The 22978-nt window shown below is 34.7% G+C and overlaps 2 protein-coding genes across 3 annotated transcripts in view; one reads left to right on the forward strand and one right to left on the reverse strand.

Annotated features, from left to right (window-relative positions):
- Positions 1-10714: 10714 nt before the first annotated feature.
- LOC106062276 (cilia- and flagella-associated protein 95-like) lies at positions 10715-19637 on the forward strand. The gene is made up of 5 exons (XM_056028439.1): positions 10715-10950; positions 13783-13888; positions 15918-16048; positions 17034-17175; positions 17670-19637. The coding sequence occupies exons 1-5, from the start codon at positions 10850-10852 to the stop codon at positions 17865-17867; spliced, it is 678 nt and encodes a 225-aa protein (XP_055884414.1). The 5' UTR covers positions 10715-10849; the 3' UTR covers positions 17868-19637.
- Positions 19634-22978, reverse strand: part of LOC106062273 (laminin subunit alpha-like) — an 86838-nt gene continuing 83493 nt past the window's right edge. For both annotated transcript variants that reach the window (XM_056028437.1, XM_056028438.1), the window contains exons 73-76: positions 22028-22155; positions 21332-21431; positions 20541-20663; positions 19634-19879 (exon numbers count right to left, since the gene is read on the reverse strand). In XM_056028437.1, coding sequence (XP_055884412.1) covers positions 19743-19879; positions 20541-20663; positions 21332-21431; positions 22028-22155 — 488 coding nt within the window. In that variant the 3' untranslated portion in view covers positions 19634-19742. The remainder of the gene's footprint in view (positions 19880-20540; positions 20664-21331; positions 21432-22027; positions 22156-22978) is intronic.

The following is a 22978-nucleotide window of genomic DNA, read 5'->3' on the forward strand; positions in this document are numbered from 1 at the left end:
AACAAGACAGAACATCAGAGCTTCATCATCATCTTTCGTTTACGTTCCTCGTGGAACATAGATCATCAGTAAAATACACCACTCTCCACGGTCTCTTGCTAGACTTCCCAGCTCTTTCCTGTCTTCTCGGCTTCATCTAGTAATTTTCCTTTGTGGAGCTCTAATCTCGCCTCTGACCAAGGTTTAGTGTTTGTGTTTTTGCTATGGTTTCTGCAACAGTATTTGCTTTCCATGGACAAGTTGTTAGCCTATCGCACAACCCTTATGTCCCGGGGGGAGGATGATGCATCTTTAGTCTGGCCTCTTTCATAACAGACCTGTCCGGCTTGGTAGTACCTGCCAGGAGTGATGCAGCACGCAAGCCGTCACACCGCGCAAAGTATGTGCATCAGGTGACAGATCAGAGCTTCTACCAAAGAAATGTTCTTTCAATGACTTGGTACACGATATTTGGTTTTCGACAACGTAGTGTAGATTATCTGAAATCTTATCTTATCTTATATAATACAGACGTTACTTCAAAAAAGAAGATGATTACGTCCTACGCGTCATGCATTCAGTCATGCATATTAACCAATGACCTAAATTCTGCCAAGTCACTGGTTTTCCTGGCTAGCTCAGGCAACCCATTCCATGCTCTAATAGCACTAGGGAAGAAGGAGTATTTGTACACATTTGTCCTAGCATATGGGACGAGGAAATGTGTCTTTATCTTTGTGTCTTTCAGAGTATTTTATCAAATTTTGTTTTTGTATTTGAAGATTATGGTTCAGTGTTTTATGTATTATTGCTACTTTACTTTTGAGCCTTCTGTCCTGAAGGCTTTCTAAATTTAGTGATTTTACTAAAGGTGTTACTCTAGTCAAATGTGAATATTCGTTTGTTATGAATCGCACTGCTCTTCGTTGTTCTTGATTTTATTGCTTTAATTGAAACAAACAACAGAAGTTAAAGCAGGACAATTTAGCACTTTTGTCCAAAACCTGCAAGGCGGAGGACAATATGTCTTTAAAAGGAGGACATCTCTTCCTTTTGTCGGTTAGAAACTCTAAGTAACCACAGATAATAATAACAATTTTGCAGCTATGCAGAATGATTTGCGTTACCATGGTAAATATCGATTCGCTATTTGTGAGTATAAGATAGTCTTCCTCTTGCCGCCCCGAACACTCTATAATAGCGTTTTAAATTAAGTATCAGATTAACAGAATATTTTATGACATCTTCAAATTGTCTCCAAGACATCTTGGATTTTTTTAAAATATTTGCAACAAAATCGGATATTAAAAGATTTTAATTTAGATCAGCCAGACACGTTTATTATTATTATTACTATTATTATTATTACAATTAATTGCTCCTAGGTTTAAAACAAGTCAGATATTAAAAATACTTTAAAAAAAAAAACAAAGCTTATGGGAAAGAACTCCGCAAGTACAACTATATCTCTTAATAATGCAGAAGTTATTTCCATTATTCGATATCAAACATATAATTAATTATTAATAATTAATTGACTAGTTCGCTCATTTAAAAAACTATATCATATTTTGTTAGGTACAATAAATAATTGTTCAAAGTTTCAACTTGATCCGAAAATGGGTGTGGTGGAAATAACGTGTTGAATTATCTAAGGGGATGAAACCCTACATATTTGGCTGTATGGGCCTATGTGAATACTGAAGGATTAATTTCAATTGTTGGTGTCAAAGAAAATAATTAATTAACATTAATTGATTGACTTTTGTATTTATGATATTCATGTCTTGTCTATGCTCTTTAACACCATTGTTAAGCCGATACTACTTTATGGAGCAGAGACCCGGAGAACCACCATCACCACCATGAAAAAAATCCAGGTATTCATCAATACCTGCATGAGGAAGATTCTTATGATCCGCTGGCCAGACAAGATCTCGAATGAGAAACTGGCAAAGAACAAAACAGCAGCCCATTGAAGTAGATATCCTTCAGAGACGCTGGGGATGGATAGGTCACACCTTTTGCAAGTCTGCATTCAACATAACCAGACAAGCCCTAACCAAGCCCAAGGAAAGAGGAAGAGGGGACGGCCCAGGAATACATGGCGACGTAATCAGGAAGCAGATGCCAAGCTGTCCAACTGTCCCCACGTCTTTCCCAGAACCGTGACGCCTGGAGGCTGGAGGAAGCTGGTTGGTGGCCTATGCCCCAGAAGGGACCACAGGTAGAAATGATGATGTCTATGCCAATGAATAATTGTGCAAAGTTTCAATTTGATCCGAGAATGGGCGTGCGAGAAATAACGTGTACAAACCTTTTATCAGACAGACAGACAAAGTGAGTTTATAAGCTTCATAAAAAAATAAGTAACACATTTTATTCTAGATCCATAAGTTTTTTTTCTTTCTTTTCTTTTTTTTTCTTAACATTTCTAAAGTTTGTTTCACTCAATGCCCATTCAAGAGACTATTCTATAATTTTTGTTTCATCATATGAAAAAAAACAACAATAACAACAGTAGGGGGTCTGAAGTGCATTTTTTTTTGGGTGTATCTAACCTGTTTTTATCCCATCCATATAAGATTAGCATGACGTTTTGTGGTTTCCCACTTGAATTATTTCTTTTCATGAAAAGGCTGCCTGGTATGCGTTTCGGATTGTTGTTACCATAGTCCCAGGTTCGAACCCGCTCCGCCCCCATCTCCTGTTGTTCTGTAGGAGGTTTAGTCAAGGACGTAATAGACTGTATTTCTCAAGGAAAGTAAGAAATTAATTCAAGTCAATTTTTTAATTCATATTTTCAAAACCAAAAATAGAATAATAGGCTACTTATAGACCTATTAAAAGTAATAATTACAATAACAACGTGCACTATCGCATATCGATAAATAAAGAAGCCATCCTATTCTGTAACTCACATTACCGTTTTGCAACACTCTTAATTAGTTCCGATACGGAAGAGCTTAGACTTCTGCTGCGACTGCAACAACATTAACCCTTATATAGGATCAGGGCCGGCCTTAAGCCGATTGTTTCTAATTGGGCCCCGCACCTGGCAGGGGCCTGGCAATTTACATAATCTCTTATCACAGGCTTTTAAAGATGTAGGACTGAAAGGGTTAACATATATAATAGTTAGTGTATCGTACGATTGACGTAGATTAACCCACTGGCACCTATTGTATTTGAGTTGCTTTCTGTGTAGGCCTATGTTGTATAATAGGCCTAAATGTTGATATTATGATCTAAATAATAGTAATTGCTGTTATTGTAAAAAAAAAAATAGAAGAGATGCCTCGCAAGCATCCATTGAACTGGGCATCGCAATTCGTAAGGCCGGTCCTGCCCTATACATTTATAGGCCTACTGTGGCCATGACTTACAACTAACCACTAATATTATATTATTGTTTCTTAAATACAAATTAAATATTTTACAAGTTCTATACTTCATCAATATGTAACAATCTGTAACTCAACAAAGCAGACAATACCGGGTATTATATTTCACAAATATATGTTAAACTTAAATTAAAAATGAATAATGAACACGTGAAAAGCATAGAAAGATAACTAACTGGCATCTATTCTACATTTAATTAAATATAAAACCAAACACTCAAAAAGCCTACAGCTAAACAAGGCTGATAACTTTTTTTTTTTGTTTTTTGTTAATCAATGTACTGTAAACACGTCGGGTAGCCTACATACGCCGTTATAAATACAGGGATCTGTGTGATTTATCGTTTAATATCGCCTATCATTTACATTTTCAAACAATGCCACTAAGTATATCGTTCATGGCTGCACTTCTTAGTGTACAAGCGCTTCCTTGTCATTTTATAGGTACGGACAAAACCAAGATCTCAAGTGTTGACAATGACAACACTACTGCATTCAAAGACACAATCATCACTTGCGAATCAATGTGCGGTCAGTGGAGCTCAACGCCCTGTTCCTGCGACCATAGATGTCTAGTTTTGGGGAACTGCTGCGAGCGATTTGCATCTGACTGCCCGGAGACCGCACGGGAAAGCAAAAATAAATATGCTCTTCTGCTCCATTCCAAAGTTTCCTGCGACTTCGACGCGTTCGTGATTTCCAGTTGTCCAGAAGTTGGCCAGTTAAACAAGAATGTTGATAATGTGAAAAATGTGAATTCAAAACCGTATCTTGAATTATTGAAGAACACCCAGACTATAAATATTAACAATCGCCTTGATCTTGTTGACAGTTTACAAAACACAACTCCAGTGACAGACCTATCCACGGGGTTTACATTTATAAACAAGACAATTTATGATTGCAACAAGTGGAACGACTCTGTTCCTGCATTGTGGACTCGCATGGTAGGTTTGATTAATTTCAACTTCAAAGAAAATTCACTGGCGGCATTAAATGTCGCGGAAAATAAATTTGATGGATCGTTTCGGCCTCCGAGTAGTTTGGGGAAATACTCTTTAAGGCCTGCTTGTTCTAAACTTATAGTAACGACTTGCGAGCTGCAAAATTATACCCGGGCACAGCTCGAAAAGTGCACGTCTTTTGTATCTCATGTGCACGATGGTCACAAAGTGTACAAAAATAGACACTGCGCCGAGTGCAGCGGTGCACAGAGGATTTTGCCAGGAATTCCAGGCCCGATGAATAATGAGAGCTTTCACGGTTTTAATTTTCCCATGATGATATCCTTACGTGAAAACGTTATAACATTTTCAATTAACAACATCGAAGCGAGGCCTGCGTGGGACGTCATTGAATGTGATTTGCGTGGTGCTAACAAAACTGACGAAGAGTTGACATGCCTCATAAAGTCCTGCAGCTCTTGTTGCACTAAACGCCCGGATGGCTTATGCAAGAAAAAGAAAGTACTAAATATCGCATTACCATTTTATGTCATGAATACAGAGATGAGAAAGCTTGGCGAGTTCATTCATTGTTTTTTAACGAACGTTGTCAAATTAGATGTTTTCGGTGAAAGTAAAATCACCAAGGTAAAAAACATGAAACAACTCAGAGGAACATTTTATCTTTTCGAGATCCTTATTTTTGAATTCAGTAATTTTTCAGACTTAAGTCATGGTGACATTTCAAGAAAATATCTTTCGCTCGCGGTAGAAATGTTTCAATTATATTCAGCCATGCTTACCAGCGTGAACCATACCCATGATCAGCAGATTCAGAGATTGGCCCATCCTAACAGGCACTCCGATTCCGCACTGGTTTGTATCTATGTATCAGATAAGACAGATGTCATTACCAACAAAGAAACAGATAAAAAGTTCAGGTGTATTGATGTTTTTTCAATCAATGTTACGCAGCATCAGGAAGACTCTTCGAGACATGAGCGTTCTGTATGTTTTCATTCTGCGTCGACTGGGTGCACATTCCTTTTAGCAAGAAGTGTTGTTGCTGTTGGTATACTTTTAGCACAATTAATTTGTCTTCTGATGAGGAAAAACGTAAATTAGGCCAGACATAGCCATTTTTTTTCATATGACTAAACGAATGATCAAGTTAACACTCTAAGCGCACATTGTTTTTGTCTATAGACATATGTGTGCTAATATTATATGATATTACGTCATTGTTTGTTGTTTATGTTTTGTGCGAAAGCAAAGGATCGGACGGAAATAAAAATATAGTTATGTATATCTACCTTGATAAAGACAGTCTCGTTATTATAATTATTATTTAATAACGTCTACAGTAATTTATTATTAATCTGTGACAACAGAACAATATGGAAGTGTGCCTAACAATAAAAAATTTGTAAGAAATACTCTGAGTGTGAGAAGGGAAATATAGCTGATTTTACTCTATGCTTCAGCTCGATGAGTCAATGGCATTGTAAATGTTCAATGATCTCAATAATAAGACTTTTATGATAACGAAGTGATGGCTGGACCTACAAGACTTATATAAACCTCTTGGATACTTTGTCACCTCTAAAAGGGTTATCGTTAAATTTGAAATGTGAAATGCAAATTTCTATTGCTCTCTCTCTCTCTCTCTCTCTCTATCTCCTTTTAAATATTTTATATACCTGTAACAGTAGGCGTGTATGTCTGTACACACATACAATTAATGCGTGTATGACATAGGCTATGTGTTGTACAAATGAATATCTATTGATGTAGAGCTGTACATAAATGACTGAGTAAATTATATAAACGTCTTAAAACTCCTCTTTGTGTATTAGCTGTACAAAAAAATTCTTATACCGATGTTTAGAAATGTGAGTCTGGTAAAGATGATGAGAATGGTTATATTTCTATCTAAATGGAGCAAACGTTTTGGTGACAAACTGGTGGTAGGCCTATATTATGATATCCAATAGATAACCCAGAGTATTATAATGAGTAGGCTAGGGTTAGGGTTAGGTTAAATAATTTATAAAGTAATTATTATTGATAAAATTAAAGTGTGCATAAAAATATATATTATAAATAAGGAGGCAGTGTAGTTTTCTTTAATCTCTAAGAATGAAGATCATGCAATTTTTCATAATTCGGAAATCCGAATACAATAGATATACATGTTTTCAAGTTACATGAAGTTACTTCCTTCGGCCAATCTATATTTATTTAAGTCTATGGCTGTCTGTTATATCTCAGACGTTCATGAAAGCATAGATTGCTCAGTACTGCACCAAATAGTTGCACCATTAGTTGGTCTGTACTGCCCCTATAAAAACTGCGCTGTGCTGCACCATAATAGAAATATAAGTATAAATATAAATATATATGATATTGGGGTCCAACAACTCTAGTGGCTACCTGAATCTAAATTTAGTTGGAGAACGTATAAAGGCGGTTAGAAGTGCTGGCCACACGAAACCCTGCTAGTTGACAGTATATATAGTAGGGCCTATATAGTTCGTTCATCGTGGTCCGATTATGACCACTTTTGTCATCCAGGGGGCTGAGGGCCCTATGGACCTCATTTTATGGTCTGAAAGGGGAAATTTTATATATAGCCTATTGGAGTACAATTTAGTAAACCTCTACAAGAAAAAAGATAATAAATTAGCTAATATATAGATCTAACAAGGCATGCATTTTATTACATTTTAATTTTTGCACAAGTTCAAGAAAAATTAATTTAAATTAATTAATTCATGACACTGTCAGCATATTATTGGTCCATTATACTAAAACATACTAAAATGGTAGGTTATTAGTATAGAGACATGTAAACGTAGACTTATATATAGGCCTAAGCAGGGCCGCCACGAAGGTGTGGCCGCCTGCGTGCGAAATTTTAAAAATACCGCCCCCCTCCTTTTTTCTTTATTTATAGAAAAAAAATCATTAAGACTGAGCTGGACACTATAACAAAGGTGCCCTTTGATTTTAATCCATTTTTTGCAGACCATTCCTTTTTCTTAATTTCATATTCGCATCGTTGTTGTGTCCCTCGAGTACATCTAAGAACCGTATTTCGGCGTTTTCAGCTTCAGAAATTCTTTCTCCTAGCATTTTCAACGCCTTTTTCTCGTAGTAAGAAGAGAGAATATAAAAAAGTCAATCAATATTGATGTGTTTTCTTTCAGAAGTTTAACAATAAAGAGGCAGCCCTGGTCAATAGTATTATACGAGAGACATTCTAGGTATATATAAAGCACGGACCACCTTGGAACTCAGACAAAGAAAACAGCCCAGCGACTTTTTTTTTTCTACACAAGCTCAATAGCTTTTTACGGCGCGACTATGCAAAATCTGTTATACGGAATAACTTATTGGCAAGGCACCGCTTCATCTAAACTGTTGCGCCGCCTAGAAAACATCATAAAAAAGGGCATCAAAAATTACACTCACAACATTACCATATTTAAAGGAACTTTTTGAACACACGCTCCATCCGAACTACGTCAGGTTGCCGCGAAGTGAGCGACTGCAGTCAATCAAGACAAACACACAGCGGTACAAAAACTCGTTCGTACCTTACTCGGTCAGACTATATCAACACCACTCGTTGATCAGGAAACATGAAAAGGACCAAGATGCCTGTGCGTAGTCGCTGAATGAACTCTTTATATGTTGTGTCTGTTCTATTTATATTATGTTTCTGTTGTGTTGTCTTTATATGGTGAAATGAGTCCTTGTAATCACAACAAATTTCCATAAGGATCAATAATCAGTCTTAGTCTTAGTCTAATGGGCGAGATTATTTTTATGTTGCTCTATTTTAGTTGTTCCAAAGTTTCCAAAGTAATTTCTTATGTACGAATATCGTTTCCTTGTTTTTTCTTTGGTTAGGTTTTCAAAGGATAATTGAATAATTTGAATTTATAAAATATTTTTTTTATTTAAATAAATTTAAAAACAAAGGAACCTTGGAAATAACGATTTGGCCGCCCCCTAAATTAGGCCGCCTGCGTGCAATGCACACATTGCACAATAGGCAGCGGCGGCCTGGGCCTAAGCCTTATCTAAAGAGCTTTGAAGAAAAGTCAGTAATTTATGAGATGCAGAGGCAACATATGGTGATAAATATAGGCCTATATTATAATTAATTACACGATTCATTTTACAGAGTAATGGAAGATAGGCAGGGACGTAGCTAGGGATTTGGGGACCCTGGTGGATTGATCTCTTTAGAGGCCCCTTGCATTTTGACATCATGACATGAGATAATGTACTTAATAAATACATAAGCCTACATTCAAATTGGTAGAGTATATCAGTAAAATTAAATAGAAATAATTATTAAGAATCTTTCAGTGAATAATACCGTTGTTTATTGGTAAAATAATGCACAAGTTACAAATCTAAATTCATATCGCTTCACGTCGTTCTTTCTAGGCATCAAAAGTATGTACAACATCATCTACATCAATACTATCTAGTATTTGTGACTCCACTGACATTAATAAGCCTTTCTTGCGTCATTGTGCTCCTAAGAGTTTTTGATGAATTTTGAGAATAATCTCTCACACGATGAAATGGAAGTGGCCTGAGTTAGCAATATTCGTATGGAGGTTGCAAGGTTTCGTCCGTTTCTCATCATTTTGCAAACAGCATGAAAGGGTTTTAATTTCTTTAGCAGCTCCCCTATGTGCGGTCCAGACGTTTGTATTTCTTCTGAACTATATTAAACGAGAGCTTCTTCTCTTGCGGACCACCTTGTAGTACTCTCCTTTTTTAAACTCCAGGCTCTAGCTTCTTTAAGTTCAGGTGAATTGGAAAAAAAGTTGAACAATTCATGTACAGTTCCAAAAAAATAAATGTGACAATTGCTGGATCTATCTCAGCAGAATGAAGAGCTGCCAGGTTCAGAGAGTGATTATCACAGTTCAGAAATGTTGCCTTTGGATTTATGTCTAAGAGGCGCTTGTGCAGGCCAGACAGACGGCCTCTCATTGTGGCTACGTTATCATAGGTTTGACCTCTGAGCAGATCAAAGTCCAGTTCAATGTCTTTAAGAGTTTTCAGAACAGTTCTTCCACTTCTGGAGAAAGTGATTTTGGAAGACCATCACTTGACTCATCATCTGTACCCCTTACTTCAGATGTTTCCTCTGACTGCTGTAAAAGGTATTCCCCTAGGCTCTCTTCAGCACTATAATACTTATCTCATCAAGATACATTTTCACTTCTTCGACTGCTGTATCTTTGTATGAATCATCTGAATAGTGATACTTTTCTTCGACACGTTCATGGTCTCCTTGTTTTCAGTGCTCTTATCAGGTTTCTTCTTAAATGATAAGGAAGATGAAATAAACTAGCCTATATACCAAGTTACCTCCAGAGAGTAACGCGGCACTAGTCAGCGCTACTCCTTGAAATTGAGAGTAACCCCGCATGGAAAGTGTTAATAACCTGTGTGGAATACACGCAACAGGGTCACTGACTTAAACAACAACGTGAAAAGCAAGATTACATGACAGTGACGTAATATTTAATTTATTTCAAAACAAATTTCGGACACTCATTTGGGGACCCCCCTCAAGTGGGGGCCCGGGGGTATCTTCAAATTCTCCTCCTCCTACCCCATCCTAGCTACGCCACTGAAGATAGGGCCTATACTTATTAATAAGATAATCATAGTAAAGCATTCCAGTACGTATATCGTGTCTTCAAGTAATAATAATAATTAAGTGTAGACCACAGTAGACATCGCAGGCGCTATATGAAGGTCTCCTTAGATTTCGTATTATAATTAGGCCTAATTATATGGGCCTATATGTGTTGATTTAACTTGATTTAGAGCCATATTTATATATGAATTTATGCGTTTACAAGTCAACATTCTGGCTGGCAATATGAGAAGCCTACTGTGAAGAGACGAAAGTTGAACTGATTAGGTCATATTGTAAGACATAGACATAACTCACAATCTAAAGTCATTCTCCAAGGTACATAAAAATAAAGGATGGACCGGCCTCTCTCTTGATATCATTCTAAGAACAGCTGATGACCGGAGAGAGTGGAGGGATTTGGTCATGCGAACTGTCACAGCACCCTACAGTGCAAGACAATTAGGACAGACGTGTGATGAATATATAGGCTAGTGCAGTAACTATACTTTGTTTTTTCCTTCTTGCATATTTGTTAGTTTTTTGTTTTTTTTTTGTCTGATACAATGTACATCTAAATCTAGATCTAGTTAGTTAATAAATCTAGATTTGTATAATTCATTATTCTTGAATGTTTTGTTAGTTTTAGATCTAGACCTAAAGTCTATATATCTATTCTAACTACTAGAGACCAGAGTTTGTTTTTTTTTTCGCTTTCTTGACTGATTTAGATACAAACACCTTGATGTGGCAACTTCCGCTGTCAATGTAATCAAAACATAAGATCCAACCGCTTTTCTGGAGTGGCAACAAGATTCTGTGTTGTTCGTTGAAAGACAGCAATAATCATGGATATTGGCTACAGAAATTCAGATGACAATCGAAAGGGTTCACTCACTTTGCGTTCTGATCACATGAACTATTCGAGAGCTATTTTAAACTCGAAATGGTAATTAAGAATCTACTAATAGTGTAGTATATATTAGAAAAACAATATTAATAATCTAGAATTATATTATTCTAGATTATTCTAGCCATCTAGGACTAGTAGATCACCACACTTACACAGTCCAAAGCCATAGCCTATGGCTATTAATTATAATTTTATATATACTGTATACTAAATTCAGTAAATTGTTTAAAATAGGCCTACTAAATATATATATTAATTTAATTAATAATCTTATAATGTATATAGATCTAGATTTATTAAGTATATAATAAATCAAATAAATGCGGATCATACCATATATTTCATATATAAATATTAAGTATGTAGGCATATAGATATAATTAATTATAATTAATTATTATAATATTATAATAAGTATGTAGGCCCAACCCTCTTTGGAATACTATTTTCACTGCTAATCCACAACGTGTTTGACAAATCCACTGAAGACATCTATCTCCATTCCAGATTTGATGGCAAACTCCTAAATATTGCCAGACTGAGGGCCAAAACTAAAATCAGAGCCACCCTCGAAAGAGATTTGCTATTCGCGGATGACGCAGCGGTAGTGGCACACACGCAAGAGGAACTTCAGGCTTCTCTCAGGCCTGTAAAGAATATGGCTTGAGTATTAGCACGAAGAAAACAAATGTTATGGGACCACCCTCCATCCTCATAGACGATAACAAGCTGGACGCCGTAAACGAATTCTGCTATCTGGGATCCACAATTACAGATGACCTGTCTCTAGAAGAGGAGAGGAAAAAATGCATAGGGAAGGCTGCCTCGACATTCGCTAGACTCAGACCAAGAGTTTGGGAAAACCATAAGCTAACTACGGTGACCAAAATGGAAGTCTACAAGGCATGCGTTATGAGTACACTGCTGTATGGCAGTGAATCATGGACCACCTACGCAAAGCAAGAGAGAAAACTGAACTCATTCCATTTGAGATGTCTCCGTAGGATCTTCAATGTCACATGGAAAGAAAAAGTGTGCAATACTGAGATCCTTGCGCGATCAGGTATATTCCCAGCATCTTTACAGCCCTCAGACAACGCCGTTTGCGCTGGCTTGGACATGTTCGCCGGATGGAGGACAAGCACATCCCGAAAGTCATCCTCTATGGTCAACTCGCGACTGGCTCAAGAAAAACTGGTCGCCCCCACCTCCGTTTCATAGATGTAATAAAACGTGACCTCAAATCAGTGAACATCAATACTGACAATTGGGAAGACATAGCTCTAGACCGCAAAAGGTGGAGAGAGACAGTGACCAAGAAAGCTATGGACAGTGAAAATACATGGGTCTCAGTCCAGGAAGAAAAACGCACAATCCGAAAAACGGCCAGCTCCTCTACCACCGAAGCAAAAGCCACCTTAACGTGCGCTATCTGTGGACGGGAGTGTCTTTCAAAATAGGGCTCCACAGCCACATGAGGAAGTGTGCTCTGAGATGAACCATAGTCGTTCTACGACTGAAGGAGGCCAATTATTAAATTTTTACTACCTTTACTATTTTAACTGTGCATAGACCTAGCTTTTAATGATTTAACTGTGTGGAATCTAGCTCTTGTGATATAAAGGGAGAGTAACCCTTGAGGGATTACAGGCACGACATGGCCTAAATTGTGCTGATGTGCCAAAAACTCAAAACTAACTCAAATATAATTTAAATGATTCTAAAATTTATCATCATCATCAAAATCAAAACCATCATCAATCCTTTGGGAAAAGGGTTGGGGGTTGCTATGAAGGACTTATATAGTAAACCAATCCCTCCACTCTTGAATCTTTCTGTTTAACAGCTGTAAGCCTACTACTCCTAGAGAGTATAATATACATTAATTTAAGTAATTGGTCTGAGTTGACTTACCCCTGTAGTAAAATAACTAAATTTAGAGACACTTAAGGATAGAAGATTATATAACAAGTAATTGTAGCAATAATTCATAATAACACTGAGCCATAACTTACAAATACAAAAAACAAAATTAATCAAATAAAATATTCAGAAAGATACAAAGATTTATCAAAGCATATTTTTTATTCCATATCATATGCTAGAGTGAATTTTTAAAAGTCACAAAAGTGCTCTGCCTTTCTTAGTACCCATATGTTAATGAGATATTGTGCACTTAATGGGTTGCCTGATTCACCCCTGAAAACCAATGACATAATGTCTCTTATCTTCTTCTTATCTTATGAAATTCAGACATTACTTCAAAAAAAGAAGATGATTACGTCCTACCTGTGTTGCAAAATTATTTCTTTTACCTGACAATACAAAAATCAACCAGAATGAATGGGGGATCTTGGTGAATATTTACAAGATCATTTTTTAAATGCAAAAAAAAAAAATGTTCACTCAGGGCTTAGTCCTTAAAGGGACTAATTCAACTAGAACAACCACATCTGTCAAGTACAATTTCTTTCCCTTTCTCAAGATAACAAACAATACAATTAATTACTAATAGTTAATTAACAAATTGGTTGATTTTTTTTTTATTTTTGTGTTGTCAGGTAAAAGAAATAGTTGTGCAAAATTTCAGCTTAATCTGAGATTGGGTGTGGGAGAAATAACATGTACAAACTTTTTACCGTACAGAAAGACAGACCGAGTGAGTTGATATAAGCTTTGTAAAAATATTTCCAATCACACAAATTTATTATTGTTATTCAAGATCTTTAAACAGTTAAAAAAAAAACATGATTGATTCAAAATAATTGATGCAATCCCACTTAATATAAGCTTTTTTTTAAAATGCATTATTATATTTTATACTCTTTTTCAATTATAATAAAGTCTACTTTATGCATCTGTGTCCAGGCATCAGGCTAGAGAAGCAGAACCTAAAGATTATGATATGAATAAACATCCAATTCGTTCTTTGGCATTTTCAACATACAAAAGAATTGGCAATGTCACCGATGGGGTAAGTAATTACATAATAATAAGAAATACCTATGATATGTTGGCCAACTTACAGAAGATTAAGAAATGTAACTGATAATTATGGCAATTTCTTTCATTTTGAAGATTAAGGTTGAGTGCAGTTCTTCACATGACTACGCAAACCCAGTTGCAACCTGCATTTTTTTCTGCAGACAAAGCTGTTGTCTGCCAGTGATCTACTTAGTTGTTTTTTTTTTTCTATCTTCTGTGCCTGTCTTCAGTTTCAATAAGGGCTTTTCTTTGGGTCTCAAATGTGTACCCTTTGGGCTTTGTGAAAGCTCTCCAACTGTGTCTCTCAGGGGTCATCTGCTGCCAGCTACTTTCAATTAAGCCAGTAAGGGTGAAATGGCACCTGAGTTGATCTTTATAGCAACTACAGAGGACACCTCTGTTACTCCATCCTCCTTTGAGTTCACCAAAAAAAGATTGCCTTTGGCATGAGGCCTTCCTCCATGCAGGATTAGTGTCCCATCCAGTGCAGTTCTTGAATGGTAATTAGTGCTTCTATTGTCAGCACCAGCCTCCAGCAGAACATAGTTATTTGTAATGTAGTCTTGCCAGCATATGTTCATTATGAAGCAAAGGCACCTTTTAAGGAAGCGTTTGAGGAGCCTTAAATGCCTTTGATAGAGCACCCAGGTCTCAGAACCAGATACAAAAGTGTGGTGAGAACCACTACTTTATAAATTTTTATTTTTGTTGCTATGTGAAGAGACCTATTCCACTATACTCTCAGTTTGAGGTGACCAAAAGCGCTGTTTGTCTTTGCAAGATGGTTGTGCTGCCCAGGTAGGTAAAGTGGTCAACAACATTAAAGAGATGGCCATTCACTTTAATTTGTGGAGCTGGGTTAGTTCAGATTAGGGACTACTGAAGAATGATCTTCGTTTTTTTTGCTGTTGATGGACAGAGTTAAGGAGGCAGCAGCCTCAGCAGATTCATGGACAGCATATTGAAGCTCCTGTTGGATGTGTGCCAGAAGGGTGTCATTGTCCACATAGTGCAGCTCATTAGCAATCATCTCTTTAATTTTTGTATCAGAGAGCAAGTGCAGTTAGTTAAATATGTTGCCGTCTGTGCAGAACTTGATGTAGATACGTCACCTTATTTAATTTAGCATTGCTCCAAGGACACAACCCTGCTTCACACCATTCTCTAAAGGGCTGATAGGTCACCATTGTACCTGAATTGACCTTTGTTGCTTCAAAATAGCGATGAATCTTGGAGGGCACCATAGCTGAGAAAGAATCCTCTACAAGCCATCATAACTCACTTTGTCAAATGCCTTGGTAAGATTGTTGTAGGCAGCATAGAAGTCCAGGTTCTGCTCCCTGCATTTTTACTGTTGTATTTGACATAAGACAAAAATCATGTCCTATGTGCCTCTACTAGCCTGGAAACCACACACTTTCAGAAAGTACATAGTGTGGTGATTATGTTTTGTGTATAATATTGTAAACAGTACATCATAGAACCTTGGTTGTAAGACTGAAAGAATTCTATGTTTATTTATTAGTTTTACTATTATTTCATTGGTTCATTGGTTGGGACAGAGTGACAGCACTTGAAGATTGTTATTGTTGACAGTCAGATCGGAGTTTTGTGATAGCATAGTAGGAGCCATTATAAGGCAGTTCTGATAGTTAATGTATATTTAGGAAATCCGCTTTTGTTGGCTACAGTTATAATTTATTCCTATTGCTCTATTAAATATTTCTTATTTCTAATGCATCCCTGGTGTTCTTGAAGTATTGCATATGTAATGTATCCATGTCAAAGTCATAGGCTATAAGTTCACAACAATCACAACACATTGCCTAATTTGGAGTTGGTCAATCTTATAAAGATATGAGAAAGTTACAATATAGGATAATCCAACTTTAATTATTCAGATTTATTTTTAATAAGTATTACATATGGCATGAAAAACATGTCTTTAATTTTTCAATTATTTAAGACTAAAAAAACTTGTATTGCTATATTTAATTATTTCTAATTATTTTTGGCAGTCTTTTCCAGACACAACTTACCAGGCACAGACTAATCAGATTTACTTAAAGCCTTTGTATGAAGTCAGAGACACACATAAACCCTTGGTTCAGTTGGAGACAGTAGCTAGTGCCAATGCTGGCATAGATAGGTAAGATTTGAACTTTTGGGGAGGGGGATAAAATTGTAAAACTTAAATTGGCAAGTAGTTTCCATAATAACAATCTGCTTTAATAATTATTGAGATACTTGTACTTCATAAACAACTTTGTAATATAGTCATAGGATTTCAATTTTAGTAAGGTAATGCAATATAACATAATACATTCACTTGTCTATTAAAGAGGACATTAATATACATGCAGCAAAGTACTTTTGTAAGACTGAGTATAGTCTAGTAATGTAAACAAAAATTGATAGTCAGAGTGTCTTTAACCATATCAGGGGAGTTGTTAACACCAATTTATATTTTTTATCCGTCTTTTCCAAACATCTGTTTCTGTAACCTTTACATTTACATTTTATCTAAACATGGTTGAAAAATCACTATATTCCAGTTTATAAGATTATAAGGTCAGGTTATTAAAAGAAATGAGAAGATATTTTGAAGCATGAGTTCCCCAAAGAGACCTGGATGTTAAAGGCCTTTATATTTTCATGTTATTAAAACGCTTTATATTAACTGTCTGTCTGGTACAAATATTGTACAGGTTCTCCCACTTCTCATTCTCTGACCAAGTTAAAACTTTTGCTTGATTATTCTTTGTTGATAACAACACATGAATCAATAAAAGAAAACAACCAATTAGTTAATTAATTAATGGTAATTAACTAATGTTACTCTATATACAAAAGGGTGATAATTCTTGCAGTATTGTAAGATATAGCAGAAATTGTGTAGTTATTCCCCCCATTTAAGTTTTTAAATAAATATTTTGCTCTTTACTATTATAGACATTTCTTAAAAAAAGGTTCTTACACCCTAAGCATATTCATGTGTTAGCTTAATAGTACCTGTTAGAGGCTTGAATGGAAGTCATTGGTTTTCCATGCTGATTAATACAACCCATAAGTAAATTTTTGTAACCAATTTAGTATTATTCAATAAATCTAGTCTAATAATTTTTTTTCTAAAGAGACACAGGAGAACCCAAAGGAGTCTTTGGTTCAGCTCTACCATCTCATGGTCCAGAGCATAACAAATATTACTTGGATACCACCTACATCTCAGATTATGTGCCTCCTTATCCTTTCACAAGATGCGAAGAAGATACAAAGGTATCATAAAGTAGACACACATATTCTAAAATAAATGCTTGTGTTTTTGTATTGTGACTTTCACATAATAGTTATTTTAGCCAGTGAAAGATATTATTGTTAGAATTGTGACAGCTAAAATACTTTTGATCATGTTGAATAGAAATTAGAATGGTTGCTTGAACTTTTTCTCTCCATAATTATTTTCTACGTTCCGATGGAATTATTCGTTTGTAATTCACAATCCTGTCATGATTAAACTTCAATATTTTTTTTTGTTATCAGAAAATGTTACATTTGTTAATAGAACTATAGGGAAATGTATGCTATTTTTACATCACACTAATTAAAGTTTATAAAAAACAAAAATTAATTAAATTTAATAAGGTCAAATCAATGTTGGCACTATCAATTAGGAGAGAACAAGTTAATAAATTGTGCTTTTTAAAAGTTACTTGATAATTTATATTTACTATTTTAAAATAATCAATATATTTATACTGTACACAATGTAGTCTAATCAGATGAAGCAAGAAGAGATGGAAGACAAGTCATCTGCATTTAAGAAAATGAAGTCCCAGTTCACTGATACTGCTGACTACAGGCGCAATGGATGGAACACCTGGCAAGATGAAAGTGGAGTGTATGCCAATTCTCATTTCAAAGCTCAAGTTTTTGCTAAAACTGAAACCATTCCTGAAAGGCCAGTTTAACAAACAATTGTTAAAACTACAAACTGGCAATCTCCTTTGTATTTAGCCACAACCTTCATTTAGTTGAAAGGTCAATTGTTTAAAAAATGCAATGCTCTCATATTTTGATAAAATAAGTAAGTCTTTGAAATTAAATTTTATATAAGGCAATTGTATAATGTGTAGGTATTGAAGAGTATATATACATAAAATTAATTATTAAAGAAAAAAAAATGATGAGCCCATTTGTGAATATTTTACATGATGAATTAAAAGAAAGACAACCATGTAATCATTTGAACAGACTTATTTATTGCCTTCATGTTTAAGTACAAAAAATATCTTGAATTATCAAAAAGTTATTAGATAACAAAAACAGTTTGGCTGCAACAGAACAAAAAAATAATTTTTGAGCAAATATTAACTACCATGAAAATAATAAATCGATTGAAAATGTTTCAGTATAAAGATATAACTTAGACAAACAGAAAAAATTTCTGTAATAGTGATCCTGTAAATAGCTAAATGTAAATATTTGCGTGTTTTAGATGTTGCTAATATGCAAAAATATAAAAGAATGAAGCGTGCCTTTAAGTAGTAACAATGACTAGAGATATTCTAACCTACTAACTAATTCCTGAATATGTTTTACATTTTTACAAATAAAAAAAGAATATGAAAATAAATGACATAATAACAAAACATTAATACTGATAGCAGTTATTCAATATCATAAGGTATTGACATTATACTGAATTCTGATAATAGGAAAGTTGTGGCTACAAATATATTAATGTACCAAAACATGAAAGCAATAGACATGAAGAACAGACCTACTGCTAAGACAGTTTTCTTTTTTTTTTTTTTAAGTGAGCTCAAAATTTAAAGCAAGTATTAAAAGTAAAGACCTACTGCTAAGACAATATTTTTATTTTAAGGATTAAAGAAAGAATTTATTGTATTTTAATAAAATAAAACTTTGACCAAAAGAGATTTATTTTTAATGTTAGAAAGAAAGAAAAGTTTAGACTTAACTAAACAAATGTTGTAATGAAAAAAAACAAAATAAAAGAACCAGGTATGGTATAATTTCTTTTTTTTATATTTTGTAACTGGAACAAAATATTGTAGTTTTTAAATAATTTATGACTAGATTAAGTTTATTGTGAACAAAAGATGTTAAAAAAAAAAACCTGGTTTTTAAAAATCCTATGGATAGCATTACTCCTTCCCCAGATACTTTATTTTATCATAAATTTTCCCAAAGGCGAAGAACCTCAATAAAGAAATAAATGAAACACTTGAACATTGGATATTATGCATTTAGTCCTAAAAAAAACGCTGGTTTACTCTAAATTTCTATTTAAAGCAACAATGTAATGTATATTTTTCAATGTAAAATGTTCTGGAAGATTGACTTGAACTAGCACATTTTGTAAATTGTAAAGGTGTTCATTGTTTTGTTGGGTGAGGTTTTAATTAATAACTATTCTATATAAAGATTTAAGTTGCCAATAGAAACTTAACTCTTTCTCTGTAATTATTTACCACATTCTGTTGGAATCAATGTTGGTATTGTCATTTAGGAGAAAAAGAGTTAACAGTGAATAATACTGATCAAGTAGAGTATAAAATATGTAAATGTTGTAAACACCATTCAATAAATATATTGACAGTTTTTTTTTCCCCAAGAGTTTCAAGTTTAAATAAAAAGTTTTTTGGGGGAATAAAAATTGCATAGTACATAATTAATCAAAAAATCATTTCATTTTCATACATTCATCATAAAAATTTTGTTTCTTAAAAATTTGGTCTTTTTCATGAGTTCCCAAACTAGTTCTAGTTAAACTTTTAAAACAAAAGAAGCTATAATTAGTATCAATTACTAACATTCTTTTAATCTAATTGGCATGCATCATTTCTAACATCTCCATTGGCTGTAACATACAGAGAGTAAAACTGTCTATTTATGTAAACATTACGAATACAACCAGAATAGTTTCCTGTGGCAAGAACACCTTTAGCTGACATATCTGAAACATAGAAACATTTGCATTCATTATTAGATTAAACTGAAAAACAAGAAAAATTGATAATGAACTATTTGGTTTTCAGCTAGCGCCTCACAAATTAAAAACTACAAATATGGCACCTATTTCAAACTTACTCTCACGGGACAGTGTATAGATGTTGCAATAAACAAACAACTTAAACATAAAATAGAAAGGAAAAAAAAAAAAGGTTCATCAGGTGAACAGTTTTGGCTAACTGCGAGAATGAGCCAGCAGGGGAAATTATCCTCAATGATATCATTAGATAAATAGCTAATGGAGATATAAAAGAGTGGGAACAGTTAGTCTCTTGATTTGCTTTTGAGGCATCATCATCAGAACTATGATGCAAGTAGAGTCCCCTTAGGGCACAAGATGCAAAGTAAGACCAAAAAGAATGTGGTGACGCAGTGTACTAGATGAAGCCAAGGGGGCAGGAAAGAGCTGGGAAGTCATTAAAAAATAGCAAAAGACCCTGGAGAGGCATAATTTTACTGTGGCCCTATGTTCCATGAGGAATGCAAAGGAAAGATGATGATGATGATGAAGGGTCCTATAAGTAGGAATGTTTACACAGAAAGAGCCAAAGTCCCAGTACACTAAAATTTGTATGATGAAATTATTGAATTAAAAAGCTCTTTACCTGTTAAACCACCAATATAAAGTGGATCATTGGTGTCTGCAGCAACTGAAGTGCTTTTACTGCCCTGTTGCATGATGGACTTGCCATCCACAGTCAATGTCAGATTGTTACCTCTCTTTACAGCTGATGAAATGTCAAAATAAAAAGCATTAGCATCTCAACAGGAATGTAACTTAAAGTAAAAATAATGAAAGGTCTGGCATATAAGAAGTTTGTACCAGTAATAATTAATAAATAGGATATATATATATATATACACACATATTATATATATATATATATATATATATACACACACACACACACACACATATATATATATATATATATATATATATATATATATATATATATATATATATATATATATAGGCCTAAACCTTCAGACAGGGCATCTAGTTTACCTTTTTTTTTATTACTCTCTTAAGAAAAGGGAAACTTTAACTCTACACTTCTGCTTCAAAGTACAGAAGTGTAAAGGCTTTATGAGTTAATCACTGGGTAAATAAGGGACTATAGTAATCATATATTGGTTTGGTTATCAAACTGTATCTTTACCATTTCTCAGGATTAGCTGGATGGAGATGGATGAGGCACCCTACTGTGTTGGCAACAACATTCTAACTTTATATTCTAGCCCAGGGTTCATTTCAGTCATTAGATGAGCCAGAATTATTTTACGACTGATCAGGCCATAGACAATTTTAAAATATGCATAGATATTTTAATAAAAGTGTTTTCTCTTGATTACAATAAGCACACATCTCTATTAAAAATATAGTAGAGCTTACCATTAATAGAATGCCAGTTGCCATCACAAAGATAAAATTTGAATGAAGCTTTATATCTGGCTGTAATAGGACCAGCTCCATTGTCCACAGTGAAGACAATCTGGTAAACAATAAGAGATATGCTTATGTTACATAAATTGGATGTCAAAGAAGTATTCATTTCATAGTAAAAATTAAATTACAATCATTTCTTAAATTCTCTTCATCATACACAGTGACAACAACCTTTCTGAAATGAAAGCAAAACCAAACTTAAATATTTGTTTTGAATTCGTAATAATAATAAAATAATAATTTGTATTATCCTTGGCACACATTAAAAAAAAGTTAAAAATGCTGTATACTCTTTACAAGTACCAAACAGCCAGACCCAAGATATGGTTAGACATTATCAGACAAGAGCAAAAACGTGGTCAGATCAGAGCCAAGACATCACCAGAACAGGGCCAGGGCAATTGAACACATTAAACTTGGGTTTTACAAAAATGAATTTTACTTTTCAACAGGGTCATTTTATTTGCTTGCTATTGTGTGACCAAAAGGCAAGTGACATAGAAGCCTCATCCTGGCTCTGTTTTCAACCAGAGTGTTTTGTCTTGCAATATTTCTGACTTCCTAGTTTTCTCCCTGATGGAAACACCATGAACACTCATGTTAAACATCAATACCTAACAAGAAAACAAAAGTTCAGCTTACATCTCCTCCTGTCATCTGCAGTACAACATAGTCAGTCTTGTTGTGAACAGAAAGTAAAACACCTTCCTGAGTTCTGGGCCTTATTTCTAGCTGAATGTCCATGTTGGTGTGAACTTTGAACCTATCAGCTGGGGAGAAAGAAAGATCAATCACCAATCAGAATATTTCTCACCAATGTAAATTTTTTGGAAAACTCCTCCTCTTAACCTGACATTACTTCCATTTAAAAGCATTTTTATTTAACTATAGATGGCTTCCTATTCTTATGTTGTCATGATGCTCCTTCCTAGCATCATCCCTAACCATTCAATAAAAGATAATGATCCTCGTTGTAAAAAAGAAAGTATGATTTCTGATTTGAAATGTAAAATTGTTCCTTTTTAAGTGTTATCACCCAAAATTAATCCAGATGTCAAGAAGAGGTTTAAATTTCATGATTGACATTCAGTGGGAGCCTGCGTCAATCTCTCAGACCCCTTGCTGACTAAGGAAGCATGAACAAATTCTTTTTTTTTTGACAAGGGGGCGCCACAGGTAAATGTTTGAGAACAATGCACTAAAATAAAAAATTGTGGCATATGGCATCTTCTAATTATCATGTTGTTTATTTATCCCAAAGTGTCACCCTATATTTATCATAGGAAATTATTTTTAAACAGAAGCTTAATTCAAGCTTCAATTTTATAAACTTGTAATTACTGCAGTAATTAAATATTCATTTCTACTTCTTAATTGTCCTAAGAGTTGAGTCTAAGACTCTTGGAACTCTAGACCTATGGAAGCTTGCCGCCATCTGCTGGTCTGGACAAACTTTTGACTGGGAAAGATCCAAGCAGATGTAAATTATTACATCCCTATTGCCAATGGCTTGTATCCCAGGACACTTGGATTAGAAGCAAGGCCAAAGACAGAGGACACAGTGGAAACACTACCATGTTCATTCACTGTACC

This window comes from Biomphalaria glabrata, chromosome 5, assembly GCF_947242115.1.
Source record: "Biomphalaria glabrata chromosome 5, xgBioGlab47.1, whole genome shotgun sequence".
Lineage (NCBI taxonomy): Eukaryota > Metazoa > Mollusca > Gastropoda > Planorbidae > Biomphalaria > Biomphalaria glabrata.

Excerpts from the sequence above, each read along its gene's own strand:
- LOC106062276 (XM_056028439.1), top strand. The coding sequence starts at position 10,850 with ATGGATATTGGCTACAGAAATTCAGATGACAATCGAAAGGGTTCACTC. Across the intron at positions 13,889-15,917 it reads TTGGCAATGTCACCGATGGG|TCTTTTCCAGACACAACTTA; the intron begins GTAAGTAATTAC and ends TATTTTTGGCAG. Across the intron at positions 16,049-17,033 it reads GCCAATGCTGGCATAGATAG|AGACACAGGAGAACCCAAAG; the intron begins GTAAGATTTGAA and ends TTTTTTCTAAAG.